General features: G+C 46.7%; 1 protein-coding gene across 2 annotated transcripts in view; it reads right to left on the bottom strand.

The window, feature by feature from the left end:
* Positions 1-13,338, bottom strand: part of Nab2 (Nuclear polyadenosine RNA-binding 2) — a 133,696-nt gene that overhangs the window by 93,486 nt on the left and 26,872 nt on the right. For both annotated transcript variants that reach the window (XM_065430210.2, XM_065430211.2), the window contains exon 7: positions 7,943-8,100. In XM_065430210.2, coding sequence (XP_065286282.1) covers positions 7,943-8,100 — 158 coding nt within the window. The remainder of the gene's footprint in view (positions 1-7,942; positions 8,101-13,338) is intronic.

Here is a 13,338-nt window from a genome sequence, read left to right as displayed (position 1 = left end):
ACTGCACGTTTTCTTCCCTTTCATGGCCCTCTCCCGTAGTTCCATTTTTGACAGTCCACTTCCACTCGTTAATGCCGCTCGCGCTCGGAGTCCGTACTCTGCCTTTGACTGTGGCCACTGCACTGCTCCTAGTCCCATCAAATAAACACCTTACAAAACAAGCAGATATTGACCACCCGGGTAACTTTACTGAGTCAGAAACGTCACAAACCGCTGCTTAAGGGGGGACCCGGGTTTTTGGGGTCGAAAATCAGCCCATAATTCGAACTTTCAACTTTTATTTTTCACATTCCTGACACATTTACGCGCCTATATCGTGATCTAAAGATGGGAATCCGCAAGTGTCGCCCTTTAATTTGGGGACAAATCGCGCCCGATTTTCGTCGTGCATAACTCTATAACCACGCACTCTGCCATAGCCACCTTGGTATCGTTCGAAAGCTCACGTTTCTGGCTTTTATTCATCAGTCGGCAACATTAGCGGCGCTGTGGTCATGAAAAAAACTACTGAAAAAGAAATTCACGGCGCGCGCTATTATTGACCAGTTTGAGCATGCGACCAAGATGGCAAGTCATGATCGGCTCCAAGGACCACGAGCGCTCAAACGACGAAAATAGTCGCCATTTTGTCTTAGTCTCACGACTGCGACGCTGGAAACGCTTGAGGTCTGAGAAAGTTGTGTCGTTACGGAGCTCACGGGGAATTGGGGGCCCAAGAACGTGTAATCTTTTTGAAGTGAACGTACTCGCAGTGCATGCTATGTCGTCGACTGACAACGGCCAAATGGCAATGAATCATACCTAGTGCTTACTGATGGCCTTTGGTGCCATTTTTTCAAACTTTCTTTCAATGTATCAGTTGTGAAATCTTTTCTGTTGTTTTCTCAAAACTACAATTTTGATGATGATGCCTTATTGGAGGTGCATTATTTCTGCTTCTACTTGTGCTATCCCTGTAATTGTTTTTTTTTTTCAGAAAGGCAAAGCTCTGTAGAGTGCAAATAAACGAAATAACATTGCTGCATTTATTAGAAACTTTTTTTAAATGTTTCTTTTTTAGTAGTTAGATGGATTTCTCTTACTGAAGTTTGCAATGTTCTCATTCGCTTTTCGCTTCGCTTTTTGCTGGTACCTTTGCTTTTCTTCTGGGACAGCCAAATTTTGAGCCTGGGGGAGCCTGGATTCAACGTTTTAAAGAGCGGCACGGCATCATTTATAAAAACTTGGTAGGAGAAGGGCGTCCTTGGATATGCAGGCGAAGCAGCAGTGGCTACTGACAAAGCTGCCCGGCGTGGTGGAGCGTTACGTGGACAAAGATGTTTACAACTGTGACGAAACTGCCCTTTTATTTTTCAAATGTTGCCGTTGAAGACGCACACTCTTAAAGGAGATACATGCCTCAGCGGGAAGCACTCTAAACTTAGGGTGACTGTGTTGCTGTGCGTCAGCATGGATGGGAGCGATCACCTCAAGCCTTTCACGATCAGACAATCCAAGAAGTCAGCATGCTTCAAAAATCAGCACATCCCAGTCCGCTATTGTAGCAATAAGAAGGCGTGGATGACCTGCAACCTGTTCGAGGAATGGCTGCTCAAGTTGGACAGCGTAACTGAAAGTCAAGGAAGAAGAGTAGTGTTGCTACTGGACAGCTGTAGCGCACACAGTATTAACCCGAAGCTGACATCGGTTGAATTGATGTTTCTGTCTCCCAACGCGACGGCAGGCCTGCAGCCGTTAGACGCCAGCATGATAGTCAACTTTAAGGCTTTACATCAGCGGCGAATGCTGGAGTGGCTAATATTAGTCATTGACCGCACAGCTCCTGGCACGTCGGGCCATGCAGACAGGCCCCCGACCTGAAATTCGGCCTTTTCAAGGCCGTGCGCTTCATCTATGGTGAGTGGTATGAAGCGAAGAAGTCTACCATACAAAACTGCTTCAAAAAGGCGGGCTTTGTGCACCAGGATGAACCTACTCCGCCTACTTATAGTGAGACCAACACAGTGGATGCCACCGACTTAACCGAGCTCTGGGAGCATGTTGCTGCTGGTGACACAGGTGGTGCGTTGACGAAGGAGTTCTTGACTGCAGACAGTGCTGCCTCGTTCTGCGATGAGATCACTGACGAGGCGATCGCTGAAGGTGTGCCGTCACGACAGACGGCAATGTTGTGCAACGGTGGCGACAGCAGCAGCAACAGGGACAACAAGATTGATAGCGGCTCCTTGAGCCGGACCTCGATGTCCGCAAGGTGCATTGTATTCGATTGACTCCTTAATTGATTTTATGCGTTCCAGAGGATTGCCGCCAATGTTCGCGCAGCAGCTGCATACCACGCAGCTGCATACCATACCAAGCTATGCATACCACGGTTGTGAAGCTGAAACTGCTGCGAAAGCAAGTACAAATTTCAGATTATTTCAGCGCACCTAACGCTTGACAGGATCTTTGGCGCTAGAAATAATGTTTTGTTTTTCACAGCCTACTTGCTACAACATCCGTTCTTTAGTGAAAGTGGTGAATTCGGCTTCGGAGCTACAAAGGTACATCCGGCAGCTTTTCTTTTACGGAAGTCCAGATATAGCGATGATCAGTTATAACGACCATATTTTTCGTATTTCTCGATATCGTTTCAAGTGGACTGCACTGTATAGCTGCCGAGTTCACACAGCGTATCCACTTGGAACAAATTTTTTTGACAGAACCAGTCCCAAGATATTAAATTTGAAAGTGCCCATGAAAATGCATTAGTGTTCCAATTACTTTGGTGCTTGAATGCATAAAACAGCGTTGTTTATTTTTTAAAGTAACTGGAATACCAACGCATTCATTCAGTTCATTATAATGAAATACTAACATAGCGACTACTTTTCACGGAACCATCAAGTTCGTTAAGAGGGTTCGACTGCATTTCAAAAATTATTTAGCTTTCTTTCTTTAGATACAAGCATATCTTGAGAAGCTCTCTTCAATTTTATTCTAAAATCTTGTTCTTTAGAAGTTCTTTCTTTATGACATAAATCTTGTGTATAAAAGTTCCATGCCTCAAAAGTGGATTAATTCTGCTTTGCTTTCATAATTGCATAGAATTTTGAGTACAATAGTTCAGAAAAAAAGTAGTTTACTGTAGCCTACAAAAACAGCCATTTCTCTCACTTTAAGGAGAGTTAAGGGGGGAAGTGGGTCTTAATTTTTTTTTTTTAATTCTTGGTCCGATCTGAATGAAACTTCACAGTCTTGATCAGTTTTTTTACACTGATTTCAAATCTGTAATCAGAATTTTGGTAGCTGCACCGGTTCAGGTACAGTTGAAGATATTAAAAAAATTAAAGGGTACTTCTTACGGGGCTGTTTGGCAATTTCGCCTAGCCAAACACAATAACCAAGTGCTTGGCCTCAATGCCAAAGACCTAATCTAGGGGGTGATGGTATTTTTATTCATTTGAAAGTAAATTATAGACAAAAAAATGAACCAACATTTACTGCAATTAATTTTGTTTAATTTTCTCACATTACCATCTCAACTTGTAAGTTGCAAAATGATGCTAGGGTAACATAAATAGCATCACCCCCTAGATCTTTTCAACACAATTACAATAATACCAAATTTGTCAGTGCACTCAAAAAAGACATAGAAAAAAGCCCCGTAAGGCTGAATGTGGTGCCCAAAAAACATCGAACTGAGAAAAACGCATTTGAAGTTTGAGACAACTATACCTTTTGCTAGAATGCAGCTACAGCATTGTGAATGGCATCATCGTGTAGCTCTGTTGTTCAAGAGAAAGACCATACTAAATATGTGATGGTACCCACCAAACCAAATTGCAAAAGCTTGCCATAAAGCCATGTACTACCCCTAGGGTTGGTATAAGAAACTACATCTACCACCTTCACATGCTTGTTTCAGTGCCCTATACTCTAAAGAACAATTCAAATTGTGTAATAAAGTGGTCTTGCCCCAGATAAACAAACTTACACAATGTTTATAGCTAAACCATAGCAGCATATTTACAGTCGCCGACCGATTTTCCGGACTCCAAAACTTCGGACATGCCCAATTATTCGGTCAGCTTCGCGGCGCCACCATTCTCCCCATAGACCATAATGTATAACAACTGCCGAAATTTCGGACACCTTGCAACCTCTCGTCTGATTTTTCGGACACTCCTTGAGCCAACTCGATCGAGAGCACCATGCACCGACTCTGACCGGCGCATGGTTCAACTTGCTGAACGCCATTTTTGTTTTGAATGGAGCCTCCTTGCTGCCCCACGAAGTGGCACTACTGGAAATCCCCACTCATCACCATCGTTTGTACTGGTTCGATAGAGTGGCTCTACAGCAGTTCCGGTTTCAGCTTAGTAGGCCATGTCAAGACAATCCAGCAGCTGATTTGTTTCTTCGCGCACGACGCTGCGAGCAGGCCGCGTTTTTCGTTTGTGCGACTGGTGTCGGCACGGTGGTGTTTGCTTTGTGCGCTGTGTCGAGGTTTCGGTGATCCAACGCGGCATACGGAAACATCCCGTCAAGTGTCTAATGGAGCCGACAGTGCGCGTACAGACTGCGCTGGGGAATGCCGGGAGGCCTAAGATTTGTCGCCGTCCAATGTGCTCCCTACTTCATTAAAACTTCTTTCTGGGCGAGTTGGTGCATACTTGACATAAAAACGTTTACAGCGCAAACACATGCAACCACAAAGTAAGGGACAGGACACAAGCGCTTGTGTCCTGTCCCTTACTTTGTGGTTGCATGTGTTTGCGCTGTAAACGTTTTTATGTCAAGTGTGCTCCCTACTGACGCGGAAAATGTTCTGCCGAGACCTGCGCAGTGGTTGCATTGCGACTCCGGACACCGTCTCATTTGACAGTTTCATAGGTGCCGACACTGCTGTACTGACGTGCGCAGAACTCGACGACGGCGAAATCATTCGTCAGATTTCTGCTGCACCGCTGGACGATGACTCTTGAGTCGGAAGATGAACGCACCATGTGCTACGCTGCCGTCGCATGCTGAGCGTGTACAAGCAGTGACTGTGCTTTCAGCCACCTATAGTGATCGTACGACCCTCTCAGAGATCAGGCTTATCTGATTGCGCGTAAACGGAACGGCGTGCAACGGCGCATTCACGATTTCTTCAAGCCTACTGCCGAGCCCGAATAAGTGCGTGGAAATAAAGAATTTCATTTTTTTTTCTTAATCTGCTTTTTCGGACACCTGTTTATTCGGACATTTTCGCAGTCCCCGTGAGGTCCGAATAAACGGTCAGCGACTGTATTCAGATGACCTAAAACTGCTCACTGTCCCAGGATGAAATTGGTCTACAGCAGACCAGGGCTGTATGCAGGGTCACCTGATGGCTTGTGGCACTTTGCAAGCCTAGTTTTGGTATCAGTAGCAACCAAGTGCTCCTTTTGAGACTTAAGAAGCCTACTTTTATGCTTCTCAAGGCTGCGGCGCACTAAGCAGGTTCCCGCACTGTAGCCAAGCTTATTGGCAATTTGTGTGTTACTCTTCATTATTCCCTGGTTGAAGCGGCTGATAGCCTCAGCCACTCCCCTTTCAGTGCTACGCATTGAGGCATGATGGTTCTTTTGGACCTGCTGCCAAATCATGGTGTGCAGGCTTTCATTGGAATTCTGCGCGATCCCATCACTGCACTGCTTCAACAGAGCATCATCGCTCAGCCGCCTATACACAGGCTCCAATGCCTGGCACACAAAGTCAGGCAGGCTATTCTTGTATGGCAAGGGCTCCTCATTCTTAGCTCTGGCCCTATTGAATTTGCACCATGACTCTGGGCCTTCAAGGCAAAGGTCATGTCTCAGTGCCTCGTCCGTCGACGACATGTGTTGCAGTGTGGCCTGGACAGCTTTCTGCATGCTTGGCACATCATTTTTGTGGCTCCGTAAAGCGTAGCCATAATAATTCGTGATCTTCTTGATCCTCTCTTGCGTTAGTCGCCCTTACCCCCAAGTGGCTCACCTTGGGCTTTTTGTTTGTCCGAAAGGGTGCGCAAGGCAGCTCCCATGCGCTTGTGCACATGGTTGATGCAGTCTTTTTTTTTTTTCAACCTTTATGAAACCATACACAGCATCTTCAGTCAGTGCACGAAAGGTTCGGCTTTATTGAGCGCCGAAACAAACACAGGGCTGCTTCCACTTCCATTTGCCCTGCTTTACAGTCCACGTTCTTCTGGCACAGTGGAGCATGCTGGGTGAGCCAGGCTGCATGGCCTTGCTCATTTTCTTTTGGCCCATTTGCGCAGCCAAGGCAAAAGTTAGACAGCACAACAAGGTCTGTTACAAGACCCGTGTGCATCTCAATTATGCACCCAACACAAATGTGGGAGCTATGTCCACGAGTAAACCAGGTGCCGTCGTAGACAACGTCGATGTTTCCTGGCGTGCTGCCAAGCTCCACATACAATTCCTTTACGCGAGCAACACTAGCAGCCTCGCACTCGGTAGCGGTCGCAGTGCAAGCTTCCACCATCATTTTCATGTGACCCTGATAAGTTTTGTGATGCGAGCCACGATGAGATATATTCATTATGGCGAAAAAGTCACCGAGGGCTGCTGCTCCCTTGCCGATGCTATGTATGGCCTTCATTGCGCGCACGTTGACTTCGAAAGGCGTTACCTTGGACTGCGCACCACCGGATACTCTTGGAGACGAGAAGCGCTCTTCGCGGAAGTCGCAGGTGCTGCAGGAGAGCGCGAGCTTTGAAGAGAGCCCATACTCTCTGCCCGACTTAGACCGAGTCATATCTTTCATGCCGCACTCGGGGCAAAGCACAGTCCCAAACAACGCATCATCACTGCTAAATCCACGATGACAAATTCTGTGCCATTTTCCTTGTTGTCGCTCACCAACTCGACGTCCAGCAGGATGAACTTTCGTGCCGTTGCGCACTGCGACGCCAGACGCTTTTTCAAGTTAGCCGCATTTCTCGCACTATCGGCAGACTCGTCAGCGGAATAGTACACCATATCGATGCGGTCTTGGACGCTGCTGGAAGCGCTTGCCGAAGACTTGATAACGCCCGATGTGCTACATATCGGCTAAGAACGGGCCGATGGCGCCGCTTCGGACGCTACAGGTGATGCTGGCAGCGCGCCGTCCTCCGACTGCGCATTCCACGCATGCTTTCGTTTTTTTCCATACGCTTGACGCGTCTTCTTCTTTAGGCGAGTGTCTCCGGCCATCCCGGAACAAAATGGAAAAACTGCGTCGGGAAACACGCTCGCACGAAGACACGACGGCAAAAAAGCACGCACGGTAAACGCCACAGCGTAGAACGCGAAACAAAATGGGCAAAAAGAAAAAGATGACGCAGCCGTCACGCCGGCCAATGGGAGGCGCGGAACACCTCGTGCGCACGCTCCAGCCAATCAGCGGCCTGGAAACGCTCTTTGGAAAGCCAGCAACGGCGGTTGTTCTGCTTGAGCAACGCCATCTTGAGATGCCGGAAAACACGCACAAAGAAACCAGCTTCAAAACAAGACCAAGATGGCGGCGATCGGCCGACGGCTTCGCGCTTGCGCGCGCAGAAAGTTTGAACAAGTTTTGTCCGTTTCAGAGAGTTTCGCCGCTCCCTTGGTGTTCTGAAAGCAGTTTTTATCGTATTTGCCGATCGAATTCAGCGATAATATTTTGAGGGCAGGTGCTCGAAGGTTCACACAGACCGAAAATGCGTTTTTCTAAAAATCAATTTTTTGTCCATTTTTCGCCATTCTAAGACCCGCGTCCCCTCTTAAAACATTTTCCAAATATTTGCCACCCTTCAGACTTTCCCAAGTGTCACCTTTTGGATGCAAGAACTGCACAGTAGAGTCTTTACGACTCTAAAAGTGGTGTATCAGTGCTTGTTTGAGAGCTTTGTAAAAAAGGCTGCAACTCCTCGATTCCAGCTCGGTGCCATCCTCTTGTGAGCCCCACTCACCTCCTCTCAGAGACCTTGACCACGCTGGCGATGGAGCCCACCGATGGGTTGCTCGGGTCGTACTCCTCCTCGTCGTCCTCCTCCGCCTCACTCAGAAAGTGCGGTTTCCGGCGCACGACGGCAGCTGGCGCCACCACCGACTTCTTGGTTGGCCGTTCCTGCAAGGTGCACCACACAACTGTCACTACACTCCACCCAATCAATGGTGAAGAGAGTTTGCCCAATGTCCAGTGATCTGCTACAAAACTTAAAGAAAGGACAGCACAAGGGAATATGTTTTTATGGAATACAAGTTTGGGCTTGTTGCTATTCCACATTAGCCTTCTACAGCAAATCCTAGTTAATTTGACACTAGCTAATTTGCAAAATTGGATAATTCAGACTCGTCTACTGGACCAGGCAGGCATAAATAAAACCAAACTCTCAACTCGGACGTATTTGGCCGCACATTGACTAATTCCGACAACACTCGGAGCTTGGCAAAAGCTAAATTGGCGTTAGCGTCTAAGTGAAACGTAGTGGCGGAGTCTGCATCGCCGTAGACATCAGTGTAAACTGTACATGAACAATAGGAACGTCGGAACTCTTAATGGCTAGTTCTGCGTTTTACTGCTGGGCATAACAGCAGGTTAGTGAAATTTTTTCAGAACTGCGTGGTCCCCATCTATAATCGTGTCGACAGTGACTGCCGTTTAGTCCGCAGTGGTTACGGCAAACAGTAGTTTTGTTTTGACTCGGTGTGTACGTTGGCCACATGCCTTCAGAGTTTTGTAGTCACTGTCCATGATTACGTCGATAGTGACCGCAGCTTTGTTTGTAGCAATTGCGGCAAACAGTACTTTCATTTTGACCCAGTGCAATAACTACACGCATAATGTTCCAAACATAGCAGAAGCTGCCGAGGGTGAAAAGCGTCAGCTACATCGCAATGGACAAACAATCTGTTAGTGACCAGCTCAGTGGAGAAAAAATAATTGGGATGTGCGTGGGGTAGTGAAAAACATGTCTTGGATGAAGACAAGTGCCGCGGCTGCGCTGCAAATCAAGTCGCGAGGCCTTCGCTGCTGTGAACCCTAATCAGTCACGAGATGGCAAAAATTGCAGCTTTCGCACTACTTTAGTGCAAAATGTAAAGATGATTTGTTGATTAATTCATTAAATAAAAGCGTGTGTATTGTAAGCGCCTGTTTATTTTCTTGATACGCTCCATAAGTCATTTTCCCATTGTGTAATGTTTTAAAATGGCAACAGGCAACTGAAACAAAATCGAGACGGTGGGCGACGCCAGAGTACGGTGGCTATGATGCCGCCAGAGCGAAACATGATGCTCAATAAGTGCCGCTGCAGCAGGGAAAAGTGGCACATTTGGGGTTATCACCTGTTCGAGGCGTGCGATACCGAATTTACTCTCATAATGATCGCACTCACGTAATGATCGCACCCCTGAATATTGTCGTCGAAATTCGCTTTTTTTTTTATTTCCCAAGTAATGATTGCACCCCGAACTTGCCGCAGCGATATGCTGTGTGCCAAGTCCAGCTAATAATGATCGTGCTTACCATCTGTTGAATGCTACGCGAACGACTCTTCAAGACAAACCAAGCGGTCTGCACACACTAAACATTCTTAAGCAGATGCCCATTTCATTCCTTTCATCATTTTCCGCACTTCCATGAAAAAAAAAACAACAACCGAACTTACCTTGGCTTATTATTTGTAGGCTTAATAATGGTTTTGGTCAAGAACAACAACAAAAAAGGCGCCTTTCGATTCTTCCCGTCTGCACTCGTGGGCACGCAACAAATCGCAAGTGGCAACGATAGCAACCACCGTTTACACTGATACGTTAGAAGTGTACCCTGTTCATACACCGACGCTTGTAACACAGCTAAGACATTCACCCACCCTTAGCGGAAACGTGCCATATTAGGATAGTATTGAAGACAAATGCCGCAGTTTCCACAGCCTGCCCTCTGCCGCATTCCTATGTCACTGGCAGCTAAACACGCCCATCTGCTTCTGTCCCCTCATTGTGGACATGGCTACGTTATTGCCACAAACTTGTCAATATTAATGATATTATTCATTACTGATACGGAAGAAACTGTTTCAATGCACATAATGTACTCACGTGAAGAAAAAAAATCTCGTTCGGCGAGTTCGGCGAGTTCGGCTTGCCCTGCCGGCCACCATATTTGTTTTGGTGTCCGTACAACATACAGCTGCAGCCTCCTATTTGTTGACCTGTTGTCATTTCGCAGCAAATGCGGGATGAAACAAAATATTTTTCTTTTTGCAGGAAATTTAACCCGCGTAATGATAGCACTTCTGAATTTGTGTCAAAATTTTTTTGCAAGGAAGTGTGATCATTATACAAGTAAATACGGTATGTTATATATAAAATAGGTAAATATTAGAGGCATGCAACCCCACATGCTGTAAGACAAATAGTTGAAGATCCTTTTTGCAATTTGGCAGCGATAATTGTCAATGCAGCACGCAATGACCAGCAAGATTTCCTGATGGCGGAATAGGAAACTAGTGCGTGGCGGCACTTTCACATGCGGTGAGTGAGCAAACATTGCGGGGAAGCTGCTCCAGTGGGCAGCTACTGTTCGCGACCGCGCCCCCCTCATGTCTTCACAATGGAACCTCGCATAAGCGAGGTTGCTTGGCGAGGTTCAACTTGGCAACTTGTACCTTTACGTCTCGATCCAATCGACACACAAGTCGACCGAAGTCAGAACTTGTTTTCGGTTGGAATCAGCACCATTTTCGCTGTATTTGTGTTACGGTTGTGGCGCTACAGTACCCCATGTTCTTTCACGCGTTGCCTCCGCTTATTTGTGACGTTATAGCAACGTAGCACATTCAATATGACGCTCGCTTCAAGAGGGGAACAATTTTGATAGCCAAGAAGGAAGGAAACTCCACCGTGGCTCAGTGGCTCAACGTCAACAATTCGCAGATAGCAGAACCAACAGGAGGCCGTTTTTAAGTGTGAGGCCGGTCGGAAGGACTCTGTGGACCTTGTAGTGACCTGGTAACCCCCTCGAATGAAATGGTTGTGCGGCCTCTTAAGAAGTACTTAATCCCAAGCAAGCTCGAGGGTGACATGATCTCATGCGATCACTTACGCAGATAGTTTCGCTTTCACGAGACTCGACTCGTCCTGGTACCGAACCACTCGAAGTATACGGTTGATAGTGCTCTTGGCACTGATAACGAGCTTGGGACAGTGCCAAAAACACTTCTTGGGGATGCTTTTGGTGCAGAGTTACGCAACATTTTGCGAAAGTGAAACTATCTCCAAAAGGATTCACCCAAGAATACCGCCCAAGAAAAGCTGTCTCCACCTCGGACGAAGACAGTCCGTGAAGAGATCTTGTTTCCAAATTGTCCGTTTGTACCCACTTACATGTCCATCCCGACTTACGCGGATGTGTTGTGCACCGTCGACAAGATGTGGCAGTGTGTGCACACAACAATGTCTGCAACTTGCTGCGAGATGCTGCAGTTCTCAAGATGAAGTTGATGCGTCACGGCTGGGCAAACGTCTAGAAAAAGATCACTGATATCTTTAAAGCTGAGAATAAAGATTCGCTCACACTTCCTCCAATTCAATGCTTGGTTGTAATTTCTTTAAGATACAGTCGAATTTTGATAATTTGAATTTGAAGGGACACGAAAATTTGTTCAAATTAAAAGAAAGACTTGCTTTTTAAGTATTCATGCACCATAGCACAATGCACAAACGGTGCGAGTCATGAAATAATGCGACGCGCAAGCACACAGTGAGTGAGGACCACGAAACAGCCCACGCTGACCAAAACTCGCTTCTTGATAACGGCAGAAAATGAAACTTCAGGGAGCGGGCTAAGCTGGCACTGGTCCGACGGGGCTGATAGCGCCACCATCCTGGAGGCTTGCGCATACAGAGACCATCGATGGTGATAGAGTTAGGAGGGAGGGCGAGGGGAGGAAGCATGCGAGGAAGTTGTGAGGAAGCATGCGAGCACGCGGAAAGGCGGAAGGGAAGCGGATTTGCTTTCCTGCCAGCTTGATGGTGGCACTAGGCTTTACTGCCACCTAAGACTGCCACCGAAGTTTCCAAGTCCGCTGAAAGACGTTGCCACTGATCATAATCATGTTGGTGCGCTCCCTTCTGTTGCAGCATCGCCGCGTTCAAAAGATGAAGGAGAATGAGGTACTGGGTGTCGTCTCCATTTCATTTGATTTATTTATTTTCCGAAACTGCCCAGGAATAGCTTTACGCTTAATATTGGCGTCCTCGCATCCTTGTATTCAGAGTCTGTCTTATCGTACAGAACTGAATATGGCACATGAGAGAATTGGATATGTTATCATGAGACGAACCTGGTGCGTCTGTATCGCAAACAAAATCTGTAGCAACTGCTAGAGGAGGTCAACCCAGTGGGCCTCTGCCTACTTTCCTCCTTCACGACACTTTGCCTCATTTCTCCTTCCCCACTTCGCTCAACGTCACCTAAGACTGTTCTTTAGGCGGCATTGCTTTGCCGTGCACTTAGCGTACTCCTGCGTAATTTCGCTAGCTCGGAGCCCGAAACTACGACCTGTGAGGCGATAGAAGCCTGCCTGAACTCCCTAGTGAACTTTTTCCAGCAGCACAAAGGCACAGAAGGATATTTAAGGTCACTAGGTAAGATTGCGTCATTTGTGGCTGCTCACCGATTTGCAGAGAAGTGACAAACATCCATCACGGACTGAATGAGACCAAGCAAGAGTATCACTTCAAGACAGCTCTTTATTAAATTCAGCTAAATAAATGCTCTTCATGTCATTTCCCCCCATTGTAGTCTACTTCATTTACCGTTTTGAAGCAAGATATTTGGATGAGAATCAGAATTATAATTATTCTTCTGATAAGACAAATTTTCACAGTTCCTTCGAGTTCGTCTTAAAGAGACTTTACTGTAAAGATGAAAATAAAGAGAAGACGAAATAAAGCAGAGGCTAACTCGCAGCAGGCACATTTATATCTTGCATGCCATCGTGGCATGGGTAACAGCACGGATACTGCCTGCGTGGTTTCTGATCCATAAGTGGTGATTAGCCAAGTCCACAACCACGCGTGAAGCCACCGATGGCGCTTTGTCTGGCTTTATGCTTTGTGCACTGCGCAAACGATCATGTGCGCAGTGTGGTCGGTGTGTGCAGTTGGTGCTAGGGTGCATCAGTTGTGTGCGTGGCGATCAAACCGTCTGCTTTGCCAGCCTACCAAGATGCCACCTTCAGACAAAAAGTGGGAAATTTTTTATGCTACAAGATAAGGCTGCAATTATTGCCAAGGTTCAAAAGGACAGGAAGAAGATGGAGATCACCAATGAATTTGGAAATGTGTGCAACTTGCTGTG

The sequence above is a fragment of the Dermacentor albipictus genome, chromosome 2 (genome assembly GCF_038994185.2).
Source record: "Dermacentor albipictus isolate Rhodes 1998 colony chromosome 2, USDA_Dalb.pri_finalv2, whole genome shotgun sequence".
NCBI classification, from domain to species: Eukaryota; Metazoa; Arthropoda; class Arachnida; order Ixodida; family Ixodidae; genus Dermacentor; species Dermacentor albipictus.
This window is presented reverse-complemented; position numbering and strand designations above follow the sequence as displayed.